General features: G+C 42.6%; 1 protein-coding gene across 3 annotated transcripts in view; it reads right to left on the reverse strand.

Annotated features, from left to right (window-relative positions):
• The window catches only part of LOC139664779 (disheveled-associated activator of morphogenesis 1-like), a 46,606-nt gene that overhangs the window by 6,033 nt on the left and 20,631 nt on the right, over positions 1–19,942 (reverse strand). For 2 of the 3 annotated variants that reach the window (XM_071543729.1, XM_071543730.1), the window contains exons 2-17: positions 14,857–15,144; positions 12,059–12,148; positions 6,890–6,961; positions 6,582–6,676; positions 5,794–6,127; positions 5,569–5,679; positions 5,328–5,431; positions 4,643–4,709; positions 4,416–4,533; positions 3,385–3,523; positions 2,931–2,989; positions 2,603–2,790; positions 2,038–2,346; positions 1,815–1,922; positions 666–695; positions 41–138 (exon numbers count right to left, since the gene is read on the reverse strand). In XM_071543729.1, coding sequence (XP_071399830.1) covers positions 41–138; positions 666–695; positions 1,815–1,922; positions 2,038–2,346; positions 2,603–2,790; positions 2,931–2,989; positions 3,385–3,523; positions 4,416–4,533; positions 4,643–4,709; positions 5,328–5,431; positions 5,569–5,679; positions 5,794–6,127; positions 6,582–6,676; positions 6,890–6,961; positions 12,059–12,148; positions 14,857–15,039 — 2,105 coding nt within the window. In that variant the 5' untranslated portion in view covers positions 15,040–15,144. The remainder of the gene's footprint in view (positions 1–40; positions 139–665; positions 696–1,814; positions 1,923–2,037; positions 2,347–2,602; positions 2,791–2,930; positions 2,990–3,384; positions 3,524–4,415; positions 4,534–4,642; positions 4,710–5,327; positions 5,432–5,568; positions 5,680–5,793; positions 6,128–6,581; positions 6,677–6,889; positions 6,962–12,058; positions 12,149–14,856; positions 15,145–19,942) is intronic. The other variant, XM_071543731.1, reaches the window with a different exon arrangement.

Genomic DNA, 19,942 nt, shown 5'->3' on the forward strand with positions numbered 1-19,942 from the left:
ATTCTGTTTTTTTACGGGGGTTATGATGCAGTACACATACCGTGACAGGAGGATGTTGCAGTTTTGAGCTCGACGGCCATCAATGACCGAGAGCTCCTTGACTTTTTTGGAGCTCAGCGAGTCGTCCTCTGCCTCTTTCTGTGAGCAGAGTCATACATAGGAGGGTTAGAGTGCAAGGGGCTGTTTTCGCCTGTACCACTTTGTTTTGGTTACACCCACACCCACACATGCACACACACCTACAGACACACACACAGAACCAAGGGGCCAACAACACTGCAGATGGACCGACACACGCCCCAACATCCCAAACATGAATTGAAGACACAACACAAAGGCTCAGACTACAGTCACACAGGAAAGGTCATCACATTCATAAGTACAAGCAAACAGGACATGTGGGAAAGCTAACATGAAAGGCCAGTGACTGAACAAAAGTCTCAAAGGTTGTATATTCTGTCGGAAACTAGTTAATGTATAGTTTACATTAATGTAACAGAGCAGAGACGATTCTTCAGTCAAGGCAACCTATTCACTTTCTGAGAGGAAACATACAGCTAAAATCATAGTATAGGACTTGTCTACCAGAGTAAAACCAATTGTAAAGTCTAATCGAATCCATGAAGAGTGACTGTGACAAGGTTGTATACTGTAAGTGCACTCACCTGTTTGCTGTTATTGACCATAAAGAAGTCCTAAATTGCAGGCAAGAAGCAAGGAAGATGTAAGCACTCATTAGAATTAAGTAAAGCAGTTACGTGAATGCAGCCAATAAAAACAAACAGCAAAAAAAAAACAAGCTCATTCAGCACTTTGGTGACGGTGGAACAGTAAGTGATGAAGTGAGGAGTGGTGACATGAGTAGTTGTCTGGTGGCACTGCCATCTGCCGTGCTTGTTGATCAGTAAGTGCTTATGGTTTACATGCTGTGCATACAAGGACACAGCTGGTCAAGTGTACTAGTTTCAGTTTGTCATCTCTCTATATACTGTAGGTGTCGAAATCATCAGGCCAACGCTGAGGATCTAATTTAGTACAAGGCATTATTGAATTACATTTCAGATCTTATGATTGGTCTTGAATGTGCTTTCAGATTGTGTTTGAGTACTGATAATATTTTTCTTTAAACAAATTGGAGCTGTAACAAAGACACTGCTCTTACAAAACTGGATCAGACTGAAAATCTTGAGTAGATCCTGCATTGGCCTGATGACATTATGTACTTTTTTGCATCTTCAGTGTGAGAAGCCAGGCTCGTTCTCTTCTGTTCAACTGTGTTTTAGCATTACTTAATGATTGTGAATATTCAGTGACTGAATTAATTGCAAATTGAAGCCACTAGCAGTAAATATCTCATTCCGGCTCACTCATGCATTTTCTATACCATATATAGTAGAATCATCCAAACTACAACAAAGAGCGCAACTGCAAAAATGGCATTCCATTCAAATGTGAGATGGCATTAAAGATGATACAAGCATGAATGTTTTACATCTAACATAAATCAGCATACAAATCCATCTACTGGCTATTTCTTCCTACCACTTAACTGAAATGTATCATTCATCATTATTTATTCATTGATAAGCTGGTGAGCTGAAAAAGGATTTCAGGACCAAAAGGAGTGATCAAAAGTTACAAAAGAGGAGATTTTGTAGACAATTTGTACACAACCCAAGTCTATAACAGACACTGAAAGCCAGTTGATGCCCCCACCCCCATCACCCCCACCCCCACCCCCACCCCAGCCCTCTCTGCCTCTAGAGGGCGACAGCGGGTGAGATGGAGAGATGAACAGCTGCTCGGCCCAGTACCTGCTGTCTTTGGTAGGCTGAGAAGGTCTTCTCAATGTCCTCCAGATCCAGGATTTTGAAAACCTTGCCATCGTCCACCTCCGTCCAAACAGTTCCCTCCAGTTTATTCTGAGTAGGAGAGAATACATTTTATACGATATATTTTAACATGCTGCATCAGAACATCACAATTCAGCATCCCGTCTCATGTTTCTCTATATTCTTGTGTACCGACTGCTCTCACCTCAGCTAATTTGGCCCAGTTGAAGGACTTGAGCGGATTGGATGGCTGGGGAATGTTCTTCTTCTTCAGAGCCGGTCCCAGGGGTGCCCCTGGCGGTGGAGGGATCCCTCCGATGGGCGGGCGCCCGGGAGGAGGTGGGGGGCCACCCGGAGGAGGCGGCGGGGGTGGTGGAGGAGGCATCATGCCCCCGGGAGGTGGCGGAGGAGGAGGGGGCATGCCTGCAAAGGATGGTGGAGGGGGAGGAGGGAGAGGGCCACCGGGGGGGCCGGGGGCGAGGGGGGGGCCACCGGGAACAACAGCAATCTGTCTCTGGAGAGACAGAAAACAACATGAGGGAACTTTTAAATGGAGTTATGTTCAGGTACTAATCAATTTCCTACCTTTTTTTAAACAGCATTTCTGTAAAACAACCTTTTTATTTGAGGGGTTTGTGTCCCTCCTAATATTTATGTCTTTTATTGCTCTGGATCACCACTACTGGTTAATGTCTTGATTCTCCTACAGTTTCAAATCGAATTTTATTTTATATTATGAAGCGAAGTAGTGACTGTAAAGGCCAACGTACGGTGCTGAGTTCGTGCAGTCGAACGGTGAGTTCGGCCACTTGCTGTTTGACATTCTTGTGCTCGCTGCTCTCCTTCTCCAGCTTCTCTTTCATCTTGTTGAGCGTCTGCATCATGTCCTCCTTCTCCTGGGTCTTGGCGTCACACTCGCGTTCCTTCTTGTCAAACCTCTGCTGCAGCTCATGGTGCTCTGTGACAAGTGGAAGTCGGTCAGTGAACTATATTCATCACACTGGATAGTGTACGGGAAAACATGATTTTGACTGGTTACCACCTTTAAAAGACTTTTATTCTGATATATGTAACGTCACAATTTATAGTCATACACACCTTTTCTCATTTTCTCTGCCTGCTCTTTCCATTGTTTGACCTCGTTTTCATTGACCAGCCTGGAGAGAGGATGACACACACATAATTAACTACAGTTTCTATATCAACAGTGCCAGACCAAAAAGTACAGATTGTTTCCTGGTGTAATTTGTTGTTTACGACTGATGGTTTCACTTGTAACTCTGGAGGAATTGACAGATGTTGACTATTGTCTTTAATCATTAAAAGTATGTGACTTCTAAGCACAAATCGGAGAAGACAGACAGCTAATTCTTCAGAAATAGGACGCAGGATATTTTGAAGCTGGCTCTGTCGAACATACGGCTTTCAACTTCTCATTAAACCGGACAACACTGTTCTCCATTTTTCAGTCTGGCAGGCAAGAAGCTGCAAGCAATCTGTTCCGTTTACTCATTTATCTCCCACTCTGTTCAAGGGAAGTTAGAGGACTCACATCCGAACCACGTTCTTCACGTTAAAATTCTCCAGTGGCGTGACGTCGGGGTCGTGACCTTTGTCGTTCTGCAACACCATCTGCTGGACGATTCGGTCCAGCAGCAGCCAGTACTGCACCGTGTTGCCGCTTCTCTTGTCTGAAAAGAGAAACACAGAGGCACGGGGTGAGTGGGGGGGGTTGACAGTCTCCCATTAGCTCGCTGGTCTGAAGTGGTTTGTGTTTCCCACACTGGGGTTGACTAGGGATCGGCCTCCCTCCCTCCCTCCTTGTTTTTAGCTTGCTGCTAAAAACATGCACACATACACATGTTATGGCAGCATCTCGATATTATCATGTACCGGGATATCTGAAAATGTTGAAGACATCATATATTTAGTATTGTGATATAATTTACATTCCCCCTTATATCAAAATACCACATTATGCTTGCAATTTATTGTGTCTTGTCGTGTATAACAGTGCCACTAGTAGTTGTGGCTGAAGTGCTAATCACACTCTTAATCCCTCAGGAAACCAACTGTGGGGGGTCACATTAAACAAGAAGGAAATTAAAAACATGGCAAGTGCCAAACAGAAACATTACTGCAGCTGTTTGGTGGTTTTTCAGCTTTAAGTCGGATGATGTGGGAACTCAAGCTGATTTGGACCAGGTTGTATGCAAGCTTTGCATAAAAGAATGGAAATACAACGATCAAATGCAAAGCGCTTGCCACTGATGTTCAGAGAAAAAACTCAGCAACAGGTCCGCCTCTGAGTAAGTTTTCAGTACGGCAGGGAATGTACTTATCTAATTCCCACACAACTTAATCTGGACAAAGTCAACATGCTTATCTTTTTGGTATAGTAGCCTATGTTAGACTGTTTTTGTTTGTTTTTTGTTGGAGACAAACTACTTGAGAGACTGCTTGGCTGTTATATTTGGGTATGTTTATACTTGCCCAGACTACTTGCAATTGTGCAATTGTGCATTTCTGTGTGATGTCGGCAATATTGTTTTATTAGTTTGTAGTCCAATAATAAAGACTTACGTGGCATGAGGAGACAGTGATGCAGGACAGACATAAAGTGCGGGTAAGCATCAGTGTGGTTCATCTTCTTGCGGATCAGATCAAAAACTTGGGTGGCACTTTTGGTGTCTATATGCACCTGGAACAGAATGAGTGAAACAACAGTCCTGTCAGTCACCAGGGCAAAATATTAAATAGTAACTAATAAATACAAGAGTATGGTCAGGAAATTATTTCTCTTTCCTTACCGACTCGAAACGTCTTGACAAAGCCAGCTCATCCTCATTCCGCAGCATTTCAAAGTAGTCTAAATGCCTGAGCGCCAGAGGGAAACATTAAAAGAAGAGGATTAGAGATGGCACCTGCATATGTGATGCGCTTATCATACCAGCAGATGGGAGAACTTGATAATACAGTTCACATCATTTCACCTCTTTCAAAAATGGGGCTGTAAATCTCAATGTCAGGAGGGAAACACGTCCCTCAGGTAAGCAGGATGTGTTAAAAACTGAGCTCATCAAACACCAGCTGGTACACTTCCCACTCCAGTCATGTAAAATTAGATGATGTTTTCTCACAAAATCCTCACATAATGGACCATTCATTATTTAACTGACAGGAAAGGTCTTTAGGGGAGATATTGATGAATGTACACAGTCAAATATTTTCTCAGGACAGTTTGGTCTGTGTTAGTGAACATTTTGTCGATCTTGTGTGTCCCACTGGAAAGAGGAATGTGTCTTTCCCTCTAATAATGTCATTCAAATTAAATGGAAAAAGTGGAAAGACTGGCTGTAGGACCTGAGATAATGATCCAAGAGTAAGGGTGTATTTTCTGGTTAAGAATCAACTGTGTTTCTATGTATAACATAAAGCATGTATGGATGTAAAAGTTGAGACAACAGGGATAACATGTACTGGGGTCCAACTCACCTGTCTAACGTGGAGTTCTCATGAGAGCGTAGCTTATCGATCACAGGCTGAATCCCCAGCATCAGAAACTCATATCGCAGATGGATGCGGAATTCCAAACTGGCCTAAAAAAAAAACAAAGAGGACAGCAAGCGATGACTTTGAGAGCGTTTTCGCTGAGTGTCTGTAAAGAGGCCAAACTGACAAGATGACCTTCTGGTGTGCAAGGAAGCATAAAGACTGTGTAATGTGTGCAGTTCACCTCTCCAGCGCCTTGACTCAGCACAGCGTTAATAAAGGACATGATGGCCGTCTTTAGGTTGACCTCGTCTCTGTATCGCCCCGTACTCCGGTCCAGGTCGTTTAGAAGTGTCTGAGGGGAGACAAGTCATTACAGGTGTTAAATATCTTCAAGGAAATGTTCTCAAATGGTTTTCTCTATCTGTTAAGAATGTAAAACCTCTTCCATTCTCTTGTCCCCACCCACCTGGAAGCGAGTCCTTTCGCAGGCGAAGCGCTGGTAGTGCAGCATGGCCTCTAGAATCTTCTTGTGCCCGCCGGGAACCAGGCACACGGCGCCCATGATCTCCAGCACCGCCACCTTGGTCTTGATGTTCTCCGTGGCCAGGCTCTGGGCGATGATGTTGATGCTCTCGGAGTGAGAGAGCACGTGGGCGCGGCCCTGCGAGTTGTTCATCAGGGCCTTGATGCAGCCGATCAGAGACGTGTGGATCTGAGACTCGGTGGTCTCGTAGTCCATGCTCTTCAGGAAGTTCAGGATGCACGTCAGGCCGTCCAGGTCGATGAAGCGCGTCACGAACCTGACACAAGGAGAGGCACAGGGAAGTCATCAGCGTTTAGTCGCAACTTAATCTTAGTCCTAGCAAGAATGGTTCATGTATTGTATTCTTAACAGATTACACAACAATTCTAATGCAGGACATTTGCTTTGAAATGTAGTGAAAAGTTTAGGTTCCCTATGAAATGTTTTTCTACTCTCCACCCTGAGTTTAGTTGCTAGTAATGTACATTCACATCACATCAATGGAAAGTCTATTCTGGGTTTTAAACATTTTCAAGAACACATTTACATATTAGAGTGAGGAGGGAAAGAGGTAAAAGGAGATTAAATAGAAGGAGATGTGATGAGAGATGGCATTAGATGAAATAGGTAATGAGAAGAGAAAAGGACGAGGAGGAATGAAAGGAAAGGAGAGAGGAAGAGAAAGGAAGATAGACGAGAGTTGAGCTGAGGATCGTTCTGAATGTGCTCACCTCATCGGTTGTGTCCGCAGAGCAGTTTTCAAACTCTCTATGGTTTTGTTCCTCTCCTCCTCATCTTCCTTCTCCAGAGCGAGGAGCGTCTTTCTCTGTTCAACAAAAGATAAAACGTAATAAAGATCCAAATCTGTATTTGGTCTGCCTGGCTTCTCATTTACAGTTCCATGGAGATCCAAAGAGTGAGAAGTGAGTAGACGACCTTGGTACGTCTCACTGTATTCTTCTGAGATGTTGTTTTGACTGACTGTTGTAACCTGACCTAACTATCAACTAAAAGCTGTTCTGTCTATGGCTTTACTTACAGCTGCCATTGAATTGAGTTGATCAATGTAGTACTCTGGCCAACTGGTTGCACTTTTGTTTTCCTCTTGTTCCTGGAAAAAATAGAAAATGACTCAATTAAAAGAAATCACAGATCATATTACCACAGTCATTGAAAAAGTTGTGAAAGTGATGGAGAACATTATAAAGAACATAATTTCATCAAAGAGCATTTGTTTAAAAAAATGAGAAGGGTAGAAATAACATATTGGAGTAAGAGAATTAGAAAGAAAATGTGTGACTCGTTTATGAATAAAAACATCAGAGGGACCTGATTGGAATTGGAAAATGTTGCACAAGAACCAGGCTGCACACATGTTAGAAAGCCACATTAGGGGACAATTTGTCATATATTGCTGCATGTCACACGTTACAATACTTCAATTGTGTAACTACAGAGCAGCTGGTGGGCTTCATCTCATTAACTCGAGTGTATCATTTTTCGGATCATTAGCCTTGACAGACCTGAAAGCGTACAAACACAAACAAACACACGGGGAACAGGAGGTCCAGCACATAAATAGCCAAAAGCCAAAAATGGAGCAAGAACTCAAAGTAGGACGGCACAGATAGGCAGCCTATTTTATCTTCCAGCACTTCAGTGAAATCAGGAGTTTCAGGAGTCGATGAGAAGTGGGTATCCCACAGTCAAAAAGTCTGTACAAGAGCGCAGCAGCTTGAGAAAATCTTGAGAGATTAGCAAATGAATGTTAAAACTGTGGATTAAGGGCATGGCTTGATTTATGCTGAGATAAATCCACTGAGGCACATTTTTACAAGTAAAAAAAACCCACTGCAGGACATTTTTTTATTCGATTTCATTTTCTAACTGTAGGAGAGTTCAGAGAAGAGAAAATGAATTGACCTTGAACTTGGCTTGTACATAAAGGCCCCCGGCTTTCATTTAAACTCTTGCTCCATTAAGCCCAAGCGAGCTGTGACCATCTAAAACTAATTGGGCGGCGGTTAATAAAGCAGCCTGCAGAGACTTGGCCGGTCTGACAGAAACTGCGGGTCTTGGCTGGTCTGCGGGGATCTTGCAGTGACAGGAAGGGCCGATCCTGCTGTTCGGTACACAGCCGGTGCCAACTTGACCGGGCGGTGACTGGAACGAGTTCAGTCCATTAGTGGGACAGACGCAAAGATGGGACCGCTTCCTTTTGCATTTTAAGGAGCTCATCATTCAGCCGGGATGTCAGCGCACTTCAAACACTGTAATTTCTACAGATTATTTAGGATCAGGATGAGACGAAACTGGAGGAGTGGACTTGGGGAATTTATTTTTTCCACATCTGAAGAAGTTTAGATCAAAGTGGTGAGACACAGGAGGATCAAAGGACATAGGGGTGCAGGAATCAACCCCCAGTTATTTAGGGGTATGGGAAAATGTGTTTAAATGGGAAGCAAAGTTACAGGTTGGTTACGTTAGAGGAAATAGTGAAATATAGAATGATAAATCTTTTTTTTTTCTATGATGATATCTGAAATTTAACAGCAAAATCTCTGCTAACAGCCGAATCAGTAAATCTGCTGTTTGGCAGATAAGCGTAGACTAGGAGACAAGCAGACAAGAAACAGGAAGATTGATTCCCTCCAGCATGATTTCATCAGCTCAGGTGGCCGGCCAAAGCAAACAGCTCAGCTTTGCAACGACTTATCTCCTCCCTGCCCAGCCCGACTCCTGCGGGAGATGTTTGCCAAAAAAACTACTGGCAAAAAGCAGCACCTTCATCACTCGTAGCCTCGGGCGCCCTGATAATGACCCCGCCTTCCCCCTTATCATCCCTCCGCCTCACACACAAAAGCTGCACCTGTGGAAGAGAAGCTTTCCTGTTTGCTTTGGACAACTGGGCACTTCCCCTGCCTCCCCTCCGCACACACACATACACACACACACCCTTCCTCTCTGAGCTCAGATGGTGAGTTTGAGAAACCCTGTGGGAACCGCGCCAACGCGCCTCTGTAGCCGGCTGGGCCGGGGCCAGAGCCTGCTGCCGAGTCAGCGTTATTGATGCAGTCTCTCTCGGCTCCCTCCCCCTGCAGGTTGATGCCGCACATGAAGCTCTGTTTGAACTGATCCTTCTCCGACTCTGCACCAACAGCATTTATACGACAGAAACAACCCTACAGCATCTCTTGCTGCAACCTGGTAGAAAAAAAACCTTGAAGCTGAACAGAGGCATGGCAACATTTCGGGGTTTATTTTCAATACGCCTTGTGAGGCTAGTTTGGGCCCCGAGACTATTCCTAATTAGGCCACTAATTGGGACACAGCAAAAACAGGAGCATAAGCTGTGCTGTTTGCATTTCTTTCCAACAACCTTCCCTCTATCTTCTCTTCATCACTCGCCTTCTTTCTGGCTAGTGTAAACCGTTTTCAGCCAAAGTAACCCACCAGAGCAAAAAAATCTCAGAGTAAGTGTGTTGTTACAGCCTAAAAGAAAACCTTTAGAAGAATATCATGCTTGGCCACTTAATTTACCCATCTAACTTGGATGGTTATAACTTGAATAAATTCCCTAGAAGTACCAGATTCAATCTCATTATTTTTACTTTCAACCTAAAAGTGGCTGAGCTGTGGGTGAAAATACAAGTTTTGGGCTGGCACACAAATCGTTAATGAGTGTAGTCAAGGGTATATGCAAAGACATAGACTCATCTCTTTCTCTGTGCTTAGTGTACTAATCTCTTGTTCAAGTTACCACTGGCAGGCATTTCTTAAAACGACAACTCAAATTCTGCTTGTTTAGACTCATCTGTTTCCAAACAACAGAGGGAAGTACCACCTTTTACAAAAACAATACAGTAGTTCCTATAAACCATGAACGGGCCAAATCAAATGCTAATCTATTCTTCAACAAAGCCTCCTACACCCACCAAACCAGCAGATTGTTCCGTAAAATTCCACAAATTACAGGGGATTTCTTATACAGGCGGACCATTGTTGAATTTCTTTGAAAAGGCATCAAACGTCATGGCAACAAGTCGATCGCAACATCATACAGTAGAGGGCTGTAAGGAGTAGAGAGGCTATACGACCAGAGGAGGATGAGGTCACCATTTAAGAGAAGATGTGAAATTTTGCATGCATTTTTCAACTGCTGGGGCTCGGTCTGAGAACACCGACACTATTTTCACTTCACTTATTCAATTTAGCTCATCTGGACGCTCATCAGATCATTTTTAAGTGCTAGATAAGGGCTATATAAGATTCATCAAATTGTGGAACCATTTAGTGCTGGCATTGGTCCAAGTGTTTAAAAAAGGAGCACAGCATATCACATTTGCAAAGAATTTTAACTTACTTATAACAAGATGAAGAAATCCCCTCCTCATAATTGATTATCATACTTGCAACGCTTGCAATACTGTGTATGTACTCTGACTTTCTGCAGTCCTGCGTTGGCTTTATTAACTAGCAAAATGCCTTCCTGCAGCTGTGTTTTCTGAGGACTTCTATGTTGAAATAATAACTCACTTCTGGACCATCAAATCCCAGTACTCCTCACCTTCAGTTCATGACCGGACGAAGGAAGAGATTTATGAAATCTGCAATGCCCGTCTGCATATTACTCAAGGCAGGATATCCTACACACTCATACCTATGGCCTTGGGAAACACTGCTCTAAAAATGCGAGGGCACAGTCAATGGTGGCTGGGCAGCTAAATCCAAGCTGAACCAGAACAGACGTAGATGTTTCCTGATGCAGAGGATGAATTAATATAGAGGGGAATGAGGAAGGAACTATTAACATTTACCTGACAGTCCTTTTTATCAAGCAGAAAAGATGTAATGAAATATGACATGGTAACAGTCACTACAATAAGTGCTTTGATGGGACAGGTGTACTATCCAAAGGGAGCCTTATAAAGGAGCTTCTCATAAAGTTTTTGCTGAAATGTGCCAAGCTTGTCTGTTTTTTAATCTAATGAAGACAATGATGCATGGAGACAACAACATTATGGTTGCAGTACACTCTTGGTAGTTCCTGGGGATTTCTTTGTACTGTTGAATTCTGTGGGCAGCATTATTTGCATTTTTTTTATTTTACTTATTAGTACTTTTATGAATTATAACTGCTGCCACTGCTTTCCCTGTGAGTCAATCATCTAATGGAGCACAGTGGATTTAGACTCTTTATACTCCACTTTCTGCAGCTCACGTTACAAACACAAAGGATGCTGAGGGTTTGTAGCAAAATCAATGTAAACACTACTAAGTGAATTAGGTGTGGGCGTCTTAGTTTGTTTAATATGTTACTGATGTTTGTTGGTTTCTGAACTGCTGAGCGGGCCATTTCAAGCCAGAAAGGAAAGCTGTTCCATTATCCGCTTGTTGTTGCGACCAGTAGCGAGTTTAGAAATAATTGGGTAAAGTTGTGAACTAGGTATGAGTCCACATGTCGGTACAGGGAAGTGGAGGTGACTACAGTTTTGTTTTTAATGTTAAGAGTGAGTGCTGTTGAGCCTTCTGGAGATGTCGTCAGCCAAATTCATCAAAACATCTGTGATGGGAGGTGACTGCTTGACAACTCCGGTGACATAACTGCACTTACTCAACATTTAGACATTTCGATTAGGTGGCTGGTGAATGGTGCTGCCTGGTCCTGTAGATTTAGGGCGGCAGAGCCTGATGTTATCTATTAGTCACCATTTGTAGTACGTCATTCTTTTAACACCTGAATTGGGCATCTGTATGGATGCTCATCCTGGATTATGGAATAAGGGATTGCTACATCACATCCTGTGTGTTGGTAAATGATTCATTTTTCTTAAAACATCAGTGACCTAACCTTCAAGGGAAAAACATTTACGTCAGTGTGAAATATTATGTCCTGTAAATTGCATTGGTCTTTGTTCATCTCTCAAGCTGCATTCTGCATTTCATAGCTGAGCAGACAACACACACCTGCAGACACGAGTAGAAGGACAGACTGACACCACAATCTAGAGGTCTCCCTCTGTTTTAGAAAGCACACAGCTTAGGGTATCAACAGATCAATGAGGGAAGAGATTACACAAACTTGGCAGCTAGGGTATTTGGCAATAATATTCAGCAAAGGCAGCCAGTCAGTAGCAAGCTTGTGGAGAAGCCGATTTGGGATTTGATATTATGTAGTGTGTAGCTGACAGATAGGGCGATCTTTTACCTTCTTTTTGCTGCAGTAGATCTGCCATTTCTTCTCTGCAGGTAGGGCGAACATGGCTTCCCTGTGCTTCTCTGTGAGGTCGAGCTCATCCTGCATAGTGGGGAAAAAGTACAGAAATGGTTGAGGAAGGGGCAGGGCGAGGGAAGAAGAAAAACTCAAAATATGACTGCTTCACAGTCCTGTATTGACGCCTGGAGGGACAAGATAGCATTTATTGCCCAAATATTGAGCAAAATCGAACTCATTCTTGAAACAGAAACCATAACACACAGAATACGGACAAGCTGTGCACGATATCAAAACATTATGCTGTATATTTATAAATATCTCTGTAAATCAATTTTGTTTTTCCCAAAACAAAACAAAAAAAATGTTCCAAGAGTGCTTTGCGGCAGCGCCCCCTCACTCTGTTTTCACTTATAGATAGGTTTGTGCTAGACCTCCTCACGATCGGTGGGATATCACTGGGTGCTCTCATCATAAATTATCAGATGTCTGCCAGGCTTCAGACATGTGAGTAATGGGGGAAAGACAAGGCGTGGTCTCTCTACCCGACATGTGGTAACAAACATCTGGAAACAACATGCGTCACAATCTATAACAGATATTTCACAGAGGCACACTAAGGGTGCTGTTGGGAACCACTTGACTGAATACCAGAGAGCGCTTGGACATTTTCAGAAGATGCATACAGCACTGAAATTGAATGAATTTTAAAGGGTTAAGATACCTGCACTTCAATACACTTATGTGACCAGACTGCTGAAACAGATACGTCAAATGATACTTTGACCGTCAAAGCATTTAATTCACTGTCAAGGATATTTTCCAACAGGAGACGTGACGCATACTTTATAGAATTTGAGGAATTAGCCAACAGCTAATAAATTAAAATTAGCTTTATAATGAAGGCTTAGCTGAGAGTTTTCAAGGGACCAGGGATTGTGCTGTGACACATTTATGTTTTAGTCCTCATGGGGCCAATCTGAAGAGATGTCAGCCTAAATGAGCTTCATGTGAAATAGATGGGGAAAGCCATGAGGAGGCTTTTATTCAGCTGAATTCAAGAGACTGTACATACGGTGAACACAAGGAAGATATTTATTTCTTCACCATTCAAGTTATAACAAGGAAATAAATAGATTTGGTTTTGATCAAAAGCGTTATGACAACTAGGCCTAGTCATTATAGGACATTTTCTTTTGGGACTTGCTTTTCTAATGCCATCAAGTCATGTGAATCAATATCTGCACTGATCAAATGTCCTAAATGGTGTGTGTGTCTGATTGAATGTAGCTTCCGCATTAGTTCCCCAAAGAGCAAGCATTGAATAGGCAACTGATTCAACTGGATGTTTTGCTGTTTTTCTTTCACTGGTCATGAAGATCTTAAAAGAGCAGCAAAGTCATTCGGTTACTGTCCATTACTGTCAAACAATAACAGTAACTGTATCTCTCTGCATGAGTCAGCGAGGGGTGAAAAGAATCATCACATTTACTTATACAGGTTTTTGGAAAACCAACCCCGGTTCAAAGTGAATCTCAAACTCAAAGGTCGGGTTTAATTGATCGTAAAAGAACAGATGGCTACAACTTATTCCACCAACGTGAGTCTTTTTGAAGCAAACCCGTTCCGATTATGCACGCACATGGGGCTTTTACTGAGTGAAAGGGGAAGCACGTGGCTGTTTTCTTTTTGTAAATAGAGCAACTGAAAGCCTCCTTGTCGTCACACTCAACGCACTCAATTATGTCTTGATAAAGGGTGCTGGACAAAAACAAGCAATTAGCAGATTGAGGAGGCCAAGACACAGGGCGTCTGAATGAGGTCTATTGATGTGCAGAAAATGTCATGCTTAGATTACTGTGGCAACCATGGGAGAGGAAAACAGGGCCGGAGAGAGACAAGAGAGCAGGACAAATTAAAAGTGACAATAAGACAGAAAGAGAGAGCGGCCTGGCCCAATTACCCCCGAACAGCGAAAATCGAGTTGAAGTGAAAGTATTTCTGTAAATGCTTTAAAATTCAGCAGTCATGGTCAACAGTGTGATAATATGATTTAAAGGTGGCTTGTGAGTTTAATAAAATGTAATAAACCTCAGCCGAATTCAAAATTGAGACCATTATGCCTGCTGTTCACAAACATACAAATATTTTATGCCTCTTGTACACTACTCTAGTTGTACAACCTTTTGTTCTGACAGTGAATCCAGCTCTAGCTCAGTAGCTCTCAGTTTTAATATTTCTCTCTGCCTCACTCCTTCAGTTAAATGGCAGGTTGCTGTTTAGATTTGTTAACACGTCAAATTGCCCTAGGATCAATTTTAATATGCGCACTCCAAAAACAGTTGTCTTTTCACACTGTGTTTACTATATCTGCAGCTGCTTAAGACCCCTCCATTCTGAATTCAAATTTTAGATATTTGGTCAACTGTATGATGCTAATCAATTGATCAATTATGTTCTAGAAAATGTAATTACCTTTAACATTATTATTTTCAAATCATTATATACAATTATATAGAATTATTATTATTGGTTGTCAACTAAGACTTTAAATTGATGATCATTTTAAGAATTATTTGCTACATAATTTTGCTTCTGTTTGCAGGCTGGTGAGTGAGAAAAGCAGGAAACAGATACAGTCATGAATGATGTCATACAGCGAGGGTTTCCTCAAATCAGAATTAGAAAATGTAAATTTGCATCATGAATTGAGCAGCTGATTAGTTGTTTTGGAGGTTTATAGTCACTCCAGCCTTGATTTGCTCAACAAAACAACCACAGTAACGTCTTACCACCAGCTCGGAGAACATGCCATCCAGCTCGTCGTATCCTGGCATGGGCAGTGCCGGTTCCATGACATGCAGGGCAAAGTCCTCCCGGAGTCTGTAGGTGATCTCCGGGTGATCGTTGCCGTGGAAACAGCAGAAGATGAAAGAGAGGCCGCCGCGGCCGCCGGCGCGCTTCCGAGGGGCCATGGCTGTCCGATACGTCCGGCTGGTCGGGACAGGGAGGGTGGGAGGCTCCTCCTGGGCCTCGTTACTGCCTCCTCCACCTCAGAGTTCGGCCTCCGTCAGAGAGAACTGCGGACACAGCGAAGGGACATGAGACATGAGTCACATGAGTCTTCAAATCGCTCACACACTAGGGGAATGTACCAGGAGTCTTTACCCTAAATAGACCATTAAACAACAGTTTCATAGCTTGAAAATGAAATTAAAATGTATTTAATATGGGAGATATTAAGGTCAACAAATGTTAAGATATGCCTATTTGAATGTTACTGAATGCAGACCTAATAAATACTTTTTGTTCTCTTAACTGAAACCAAACGCCACATTGTGGTATTCTGGAGGCAAAATGGCTCAACCATTCAATCCTTAATGGAACTGTAACTTATTAATAGGCAGGCAACACAAAATCTATCTGGGCTATGAGATTTCCACACTTATAATTAAATCCTCTGCCCTTGGCAATGGTTAATGATGCAGAGTCATAATGGCTGAATGGAGAATACAATGCAGTATTTCTGTGAGGGCAAACACAGAAAGATTTAATTATATATTTGATACAATACGACCCAGAGAGAGGATGGCGTGTGAAATGGAGACCACAATTTGCCTGGATTAGTGTATTCAGACCTTTTCACTCTCCCTTCCTTCCCACTCGGTATCGGCTTTCCTAATGAGCAATGATTAGAGGGGCGTGTTTACAATGGTAGTGGTGAGGGGTGTGTGAGGGTTTTTGGAGTCTGGCTTGGACACCATGAGGTTCAAGAACAGGCCTGCCTTCAAACCCAGCCAGTAAGCATGCAGGCCACATGGTATTCAAATGATAACTGAGATTTACAATATTTAAACAGATTAGCAGAGCCCATGCAAGATTCAAACACACACTCTGCCTTAAACATCCTGATCATCACCATGACTACAAGACTTTCCCTTCGACTGATCAAGTGTTCAGTGTCTCTGTGTCCTTTACCTCAGTTTTACACAACCAGACTGCAAGACTTTGCTCACTGGCTTGGTGGACAAGATCATATGCTTGGCTCAATACTGTCTCGCAACTGCTTATTTGCCAGTTGTCACAGGGGAAATGTGTGCAATCCAAGTGTTGTTCTCTTGGACTATTGCCCCAACTGCCCTGCCTCTCTATCACAGATAACCTTAACCATACATAGATCTCAGCTGTCATAAATGTACAGCATTACTGGAGTGGGTTGAGCACATTACAGAAGGTTGTCCTGCCAACTAACAATCCAAATCAGCTCAATAGCATCAACAGGTTGAGTCCCCAATCCTTAAGTGAAGATTCTGTTTGTTTTTATTTTTAATGTAGATATTTGTTATCTATTTTCATGTATTCAGAAGGTATTTTGACCTGACAGCAGATGAAACTGTACAGGGAGTGTTTGGTTCGCTGGTTACAGCTATTCAAATATTAACAATGTGACAGTTTGTTTTGCTGGTAAAGTTGAAATCCAATGTCACACACAGCATGGGTTAAAAAAGCAGATGCAAACAGCCTATGGAGAATTTGAGACAAGACAGATCTCCAATCTGATTATTTAAAATAAAAAATCTGCCAGTTTTGATCAGTGGTCAACCATTAATTCATGCAAGTATACACGTACACACACACACACTGCAAGAAGTGAGTGAGTCACAGTGTGGGATCTCAGACCTGCTGGCTAGACTCCAACAAGGATGAATGGAAAAAAGTGCAGAATATCTCTGCCATCTGCTATGGTGGAGGTAAATAAAGACATAGTGTCCAGATATCCACAAGGATACTGGTGTCAGCATGTCGCCAAAAACAGTTCTGCAGCCTCCCACCCAGATGGCCGAAGCTGTGCAATGCCAAGTATCAAACCACAGAGGCTGCGCCGACCTGCAGGAATTTCTGGCTGGCTGTTCTTGGTGACCAGCAGCCCGCTTAACACAGCCATGTTCACTTGACCTTTCCTGGTGATTTGCTACAAGTCAGAGGCTTTGGGCTGCAGATGATGCATTCTAAATTTAATCTGGTCAGGTCATGTCCTCCACCGCAATCAAAGATCATTACGCTTATTCACCGCCCGCAAAACTGCACTGAAACATTGTGTAGGGGAGCAGAACTGTTTTAACCACTTAGGCTCTTAAACACTCAGGCTCTGTGTTTAGCTTAGCGGGCTGAGGCAACAGACTACAACTAAGGTTATCACTTGCTAAGCGGAAAGTGTGGACATTTCCAGGCAGCCTGATTTTCCAGTCCAAAAGCAAGGCAACCTGGCCTAAATAAAAAAAAATCATAATAGGACATTTTTGTGGTCTACCCAAATTCTGCCTGATAGGATTTGAGTCACATGTGATGCCATCTCTCTCCTATTTTGGTCACTGTTTTGGTTCATCTGTGTTTTCCCTGCCCAGTGGTTTTACTTTGCGCAGTAACAAAATGTAGTATTGCAAGTTCTGAACTGTCTCTGGAGTGGGCCTGCAATGTTTTTCAACCACCAAAAAGTCTTGAAATCAATTATTTTCATATTTCATGTTCCAAATGGGATTTTTTTTCTTTAGTCTAAATCAACCTCATTTGACTTGTTGCTAGCAGCAAGAACATAGGAAGCGAATCCCAAAATATTACAGGCTTATCTAAACAGGGATGACAAGAAATATACTGTAAAAGCCTTTGAAGTTGACAGTCTAAGAAAAACACTTTGGACCACCATTTAATTTTCAAAACCAAAATAATTTAAAGCAGAAAGATAAGAAGAAACTGTTCAACAATGTAATATTTTGTTCGGCAACTACACTGATACTGGAGTGTTATGTATTATGTTGCAAAGGACATTAAATCAGACACCCAATGGTTATTAGTCCAAAATAGCACTTGTGTCTCATAATGGCCTACAAATTGCAAATAACTGGGCAAATTACTTGTCAAACAAAACCATAAATAAATTCTATTCATTCAGTTACTAGAATCATTATAATCTATTCTAAACAAAGGAAGAACATGTACCTACATAGACAATGTGCGGTGAGTGTGAAAAGCTTATTGTGTTTGTACTACATAGACAAGGTGCCCAAGGCCCAATGGCCACACGTGGGATAAAGTACACAGCAGCTAACTCTTACTAACACTCTTACTAACACATTGAATAGTGTGTTTATTTTGACACATCCTTGACTTTTCCAAATAGACTACTAGAGGCCTCAGCGGCAGCTGCTCGGCTTCACGTTCACCAACTATTCTAACATGAAGGGAAGAAGCATTTCAAAGCCCTCTTTGACCATATTAGTCCACAAAACCTTGCCCATCTTTTCCATTAGCTAAAGCAAGCTGTAAACTTTGTGTAAACTCTTGAGCTGGAGTGGGACAGCGCTGGTCCCCATCCAGCTGAAGGAACCTGCGGATGGGCCAAGGCTCGGCCATGTGGGGAGGTTTGGGTACGAAGACGGACCAGAGGGGAAAAGACAAAGGAATGATGAAGGCATTGACGTGCACACTGTGTCAGTGTGATGCCTTTGAGTTTGACTGTAATTTTATTAACCTGTGAGACCCGAGTGCTCCGCTGCTGGCCCCGGAGGTTGTCTGTCAGCCGGTCAAGTTTCCCAGCAGAGCAGAGAGCAAAGGCCTGTCAGAACAGGAGGACATTCCACTCATAGCCAGGCGCGCCTTCTGACCCTGAACAGCTTCCATACAACAACACCTTCCTCCGTCACCTGCTCCGACTGAGAGGGAACCCAGATCGTCATGTACTACAAGTCACTTTCATGCACAGAGACATACTATGGCTGCACATACAAGGTAACCATTTGGAGTCACATCATTCCTGTTAGAGCTGGGAAAGCTGGTAGATTGTAAAATTAATGGTTCTTCCCAGGAGTTAGGCCTGTTTGTAGCTTTAACAATTTACATGAGCAAAACAAGATGAGCTCTCATATATGATTCTAATCTCTATTAAATATGGGAATGACTTGACTTCATGTAACAGCAGCACTTCCCAGAAAATCAATCAAGAAGAACGCTGTTTTTACCAATTTAAAAGACGATCCGTATCCGACTCTAGGCCTATACTGGAAGAACATCATGCCTCTTGTAAGCTGCTGCTTACAGTACAAGGCAAATTCTTTTGCACTCATACACACAAATCTAATAATTAAACCCGCCCACCCATACACGAACAAACACTTCTCCCTTTGTCTCCAGGAGGTTTCTATCCTTGGATAGCCTCGTTGTTTTCTTGACCATGTGGTCTGGCTGGTGACCTGGCCTGAATCCAAACTGTAAAAAGAATCCCACTGTTTGTAAAGTGAGTGTGAGCCAGTGCATGGTGCCGAGGACGTCTCCATTAAACCTGCTGGTCTGTCAGGCCCGCTGGAGAAAACGCAGAAGTCAAGGAGAGCATCCTAAACTAAACAGAGAGACGCTCACGTTCTTAAACATGTGCGAGGAAGAATGAAGAACAGAGAGCAACAATACAAAGATGACCTGACACTTTTCATCCAGCTGTCTCCTCACAGCTTTTCCAAGAACTTTTCTCCTGATTTTTGTTCTATTCTTATACTCATCAAGATTGAAATTATTTGCTGAATGGTATTTCAGCACGGACAGTAATGGAACTGGAAATAGTGTTTGAAGATTGCCCTGAGGTTATTGAGGCTGGCTGAGAGGTTGCTGGGACAAATGCAATTTCTTGCCAAAGTACTCCTAAGCAAGGCACCTAATCCTAACTGTTGGTATCCGAGTCACACTAAAGACTAAAAAACAGATGGTTGGAGCGAGTCTATGGGCCATGCTGGCTAAAAGAAGGCTTATACTACATATTGCCAATAATCATTCCTGGCATTAAGAGGGAAATATGTACAGCAACAAGCCAAATTAGTAAAATGCAGTCTT

The sequence above is a fragment of the Centroberyx affinis genome, unplaced genomic scaffold (genome assembly GCF_046629955.1).
Source record: "Centroberyx affinis isolate AG114_WGS23_722 - 3 ecotype Tasmania unplaced genomic scaffold, CSIRO-AGI_Caff_v1 ptg004372l_1, whole genome shotgun sequence".
Classification (NCBI taxonomy): domain Eukaryota; kingdom Metazoa; phylum Chordata; class Actinopteri; order Beryciformes; family Berycidae; genus Centroberyx; species Centroberyx affinis.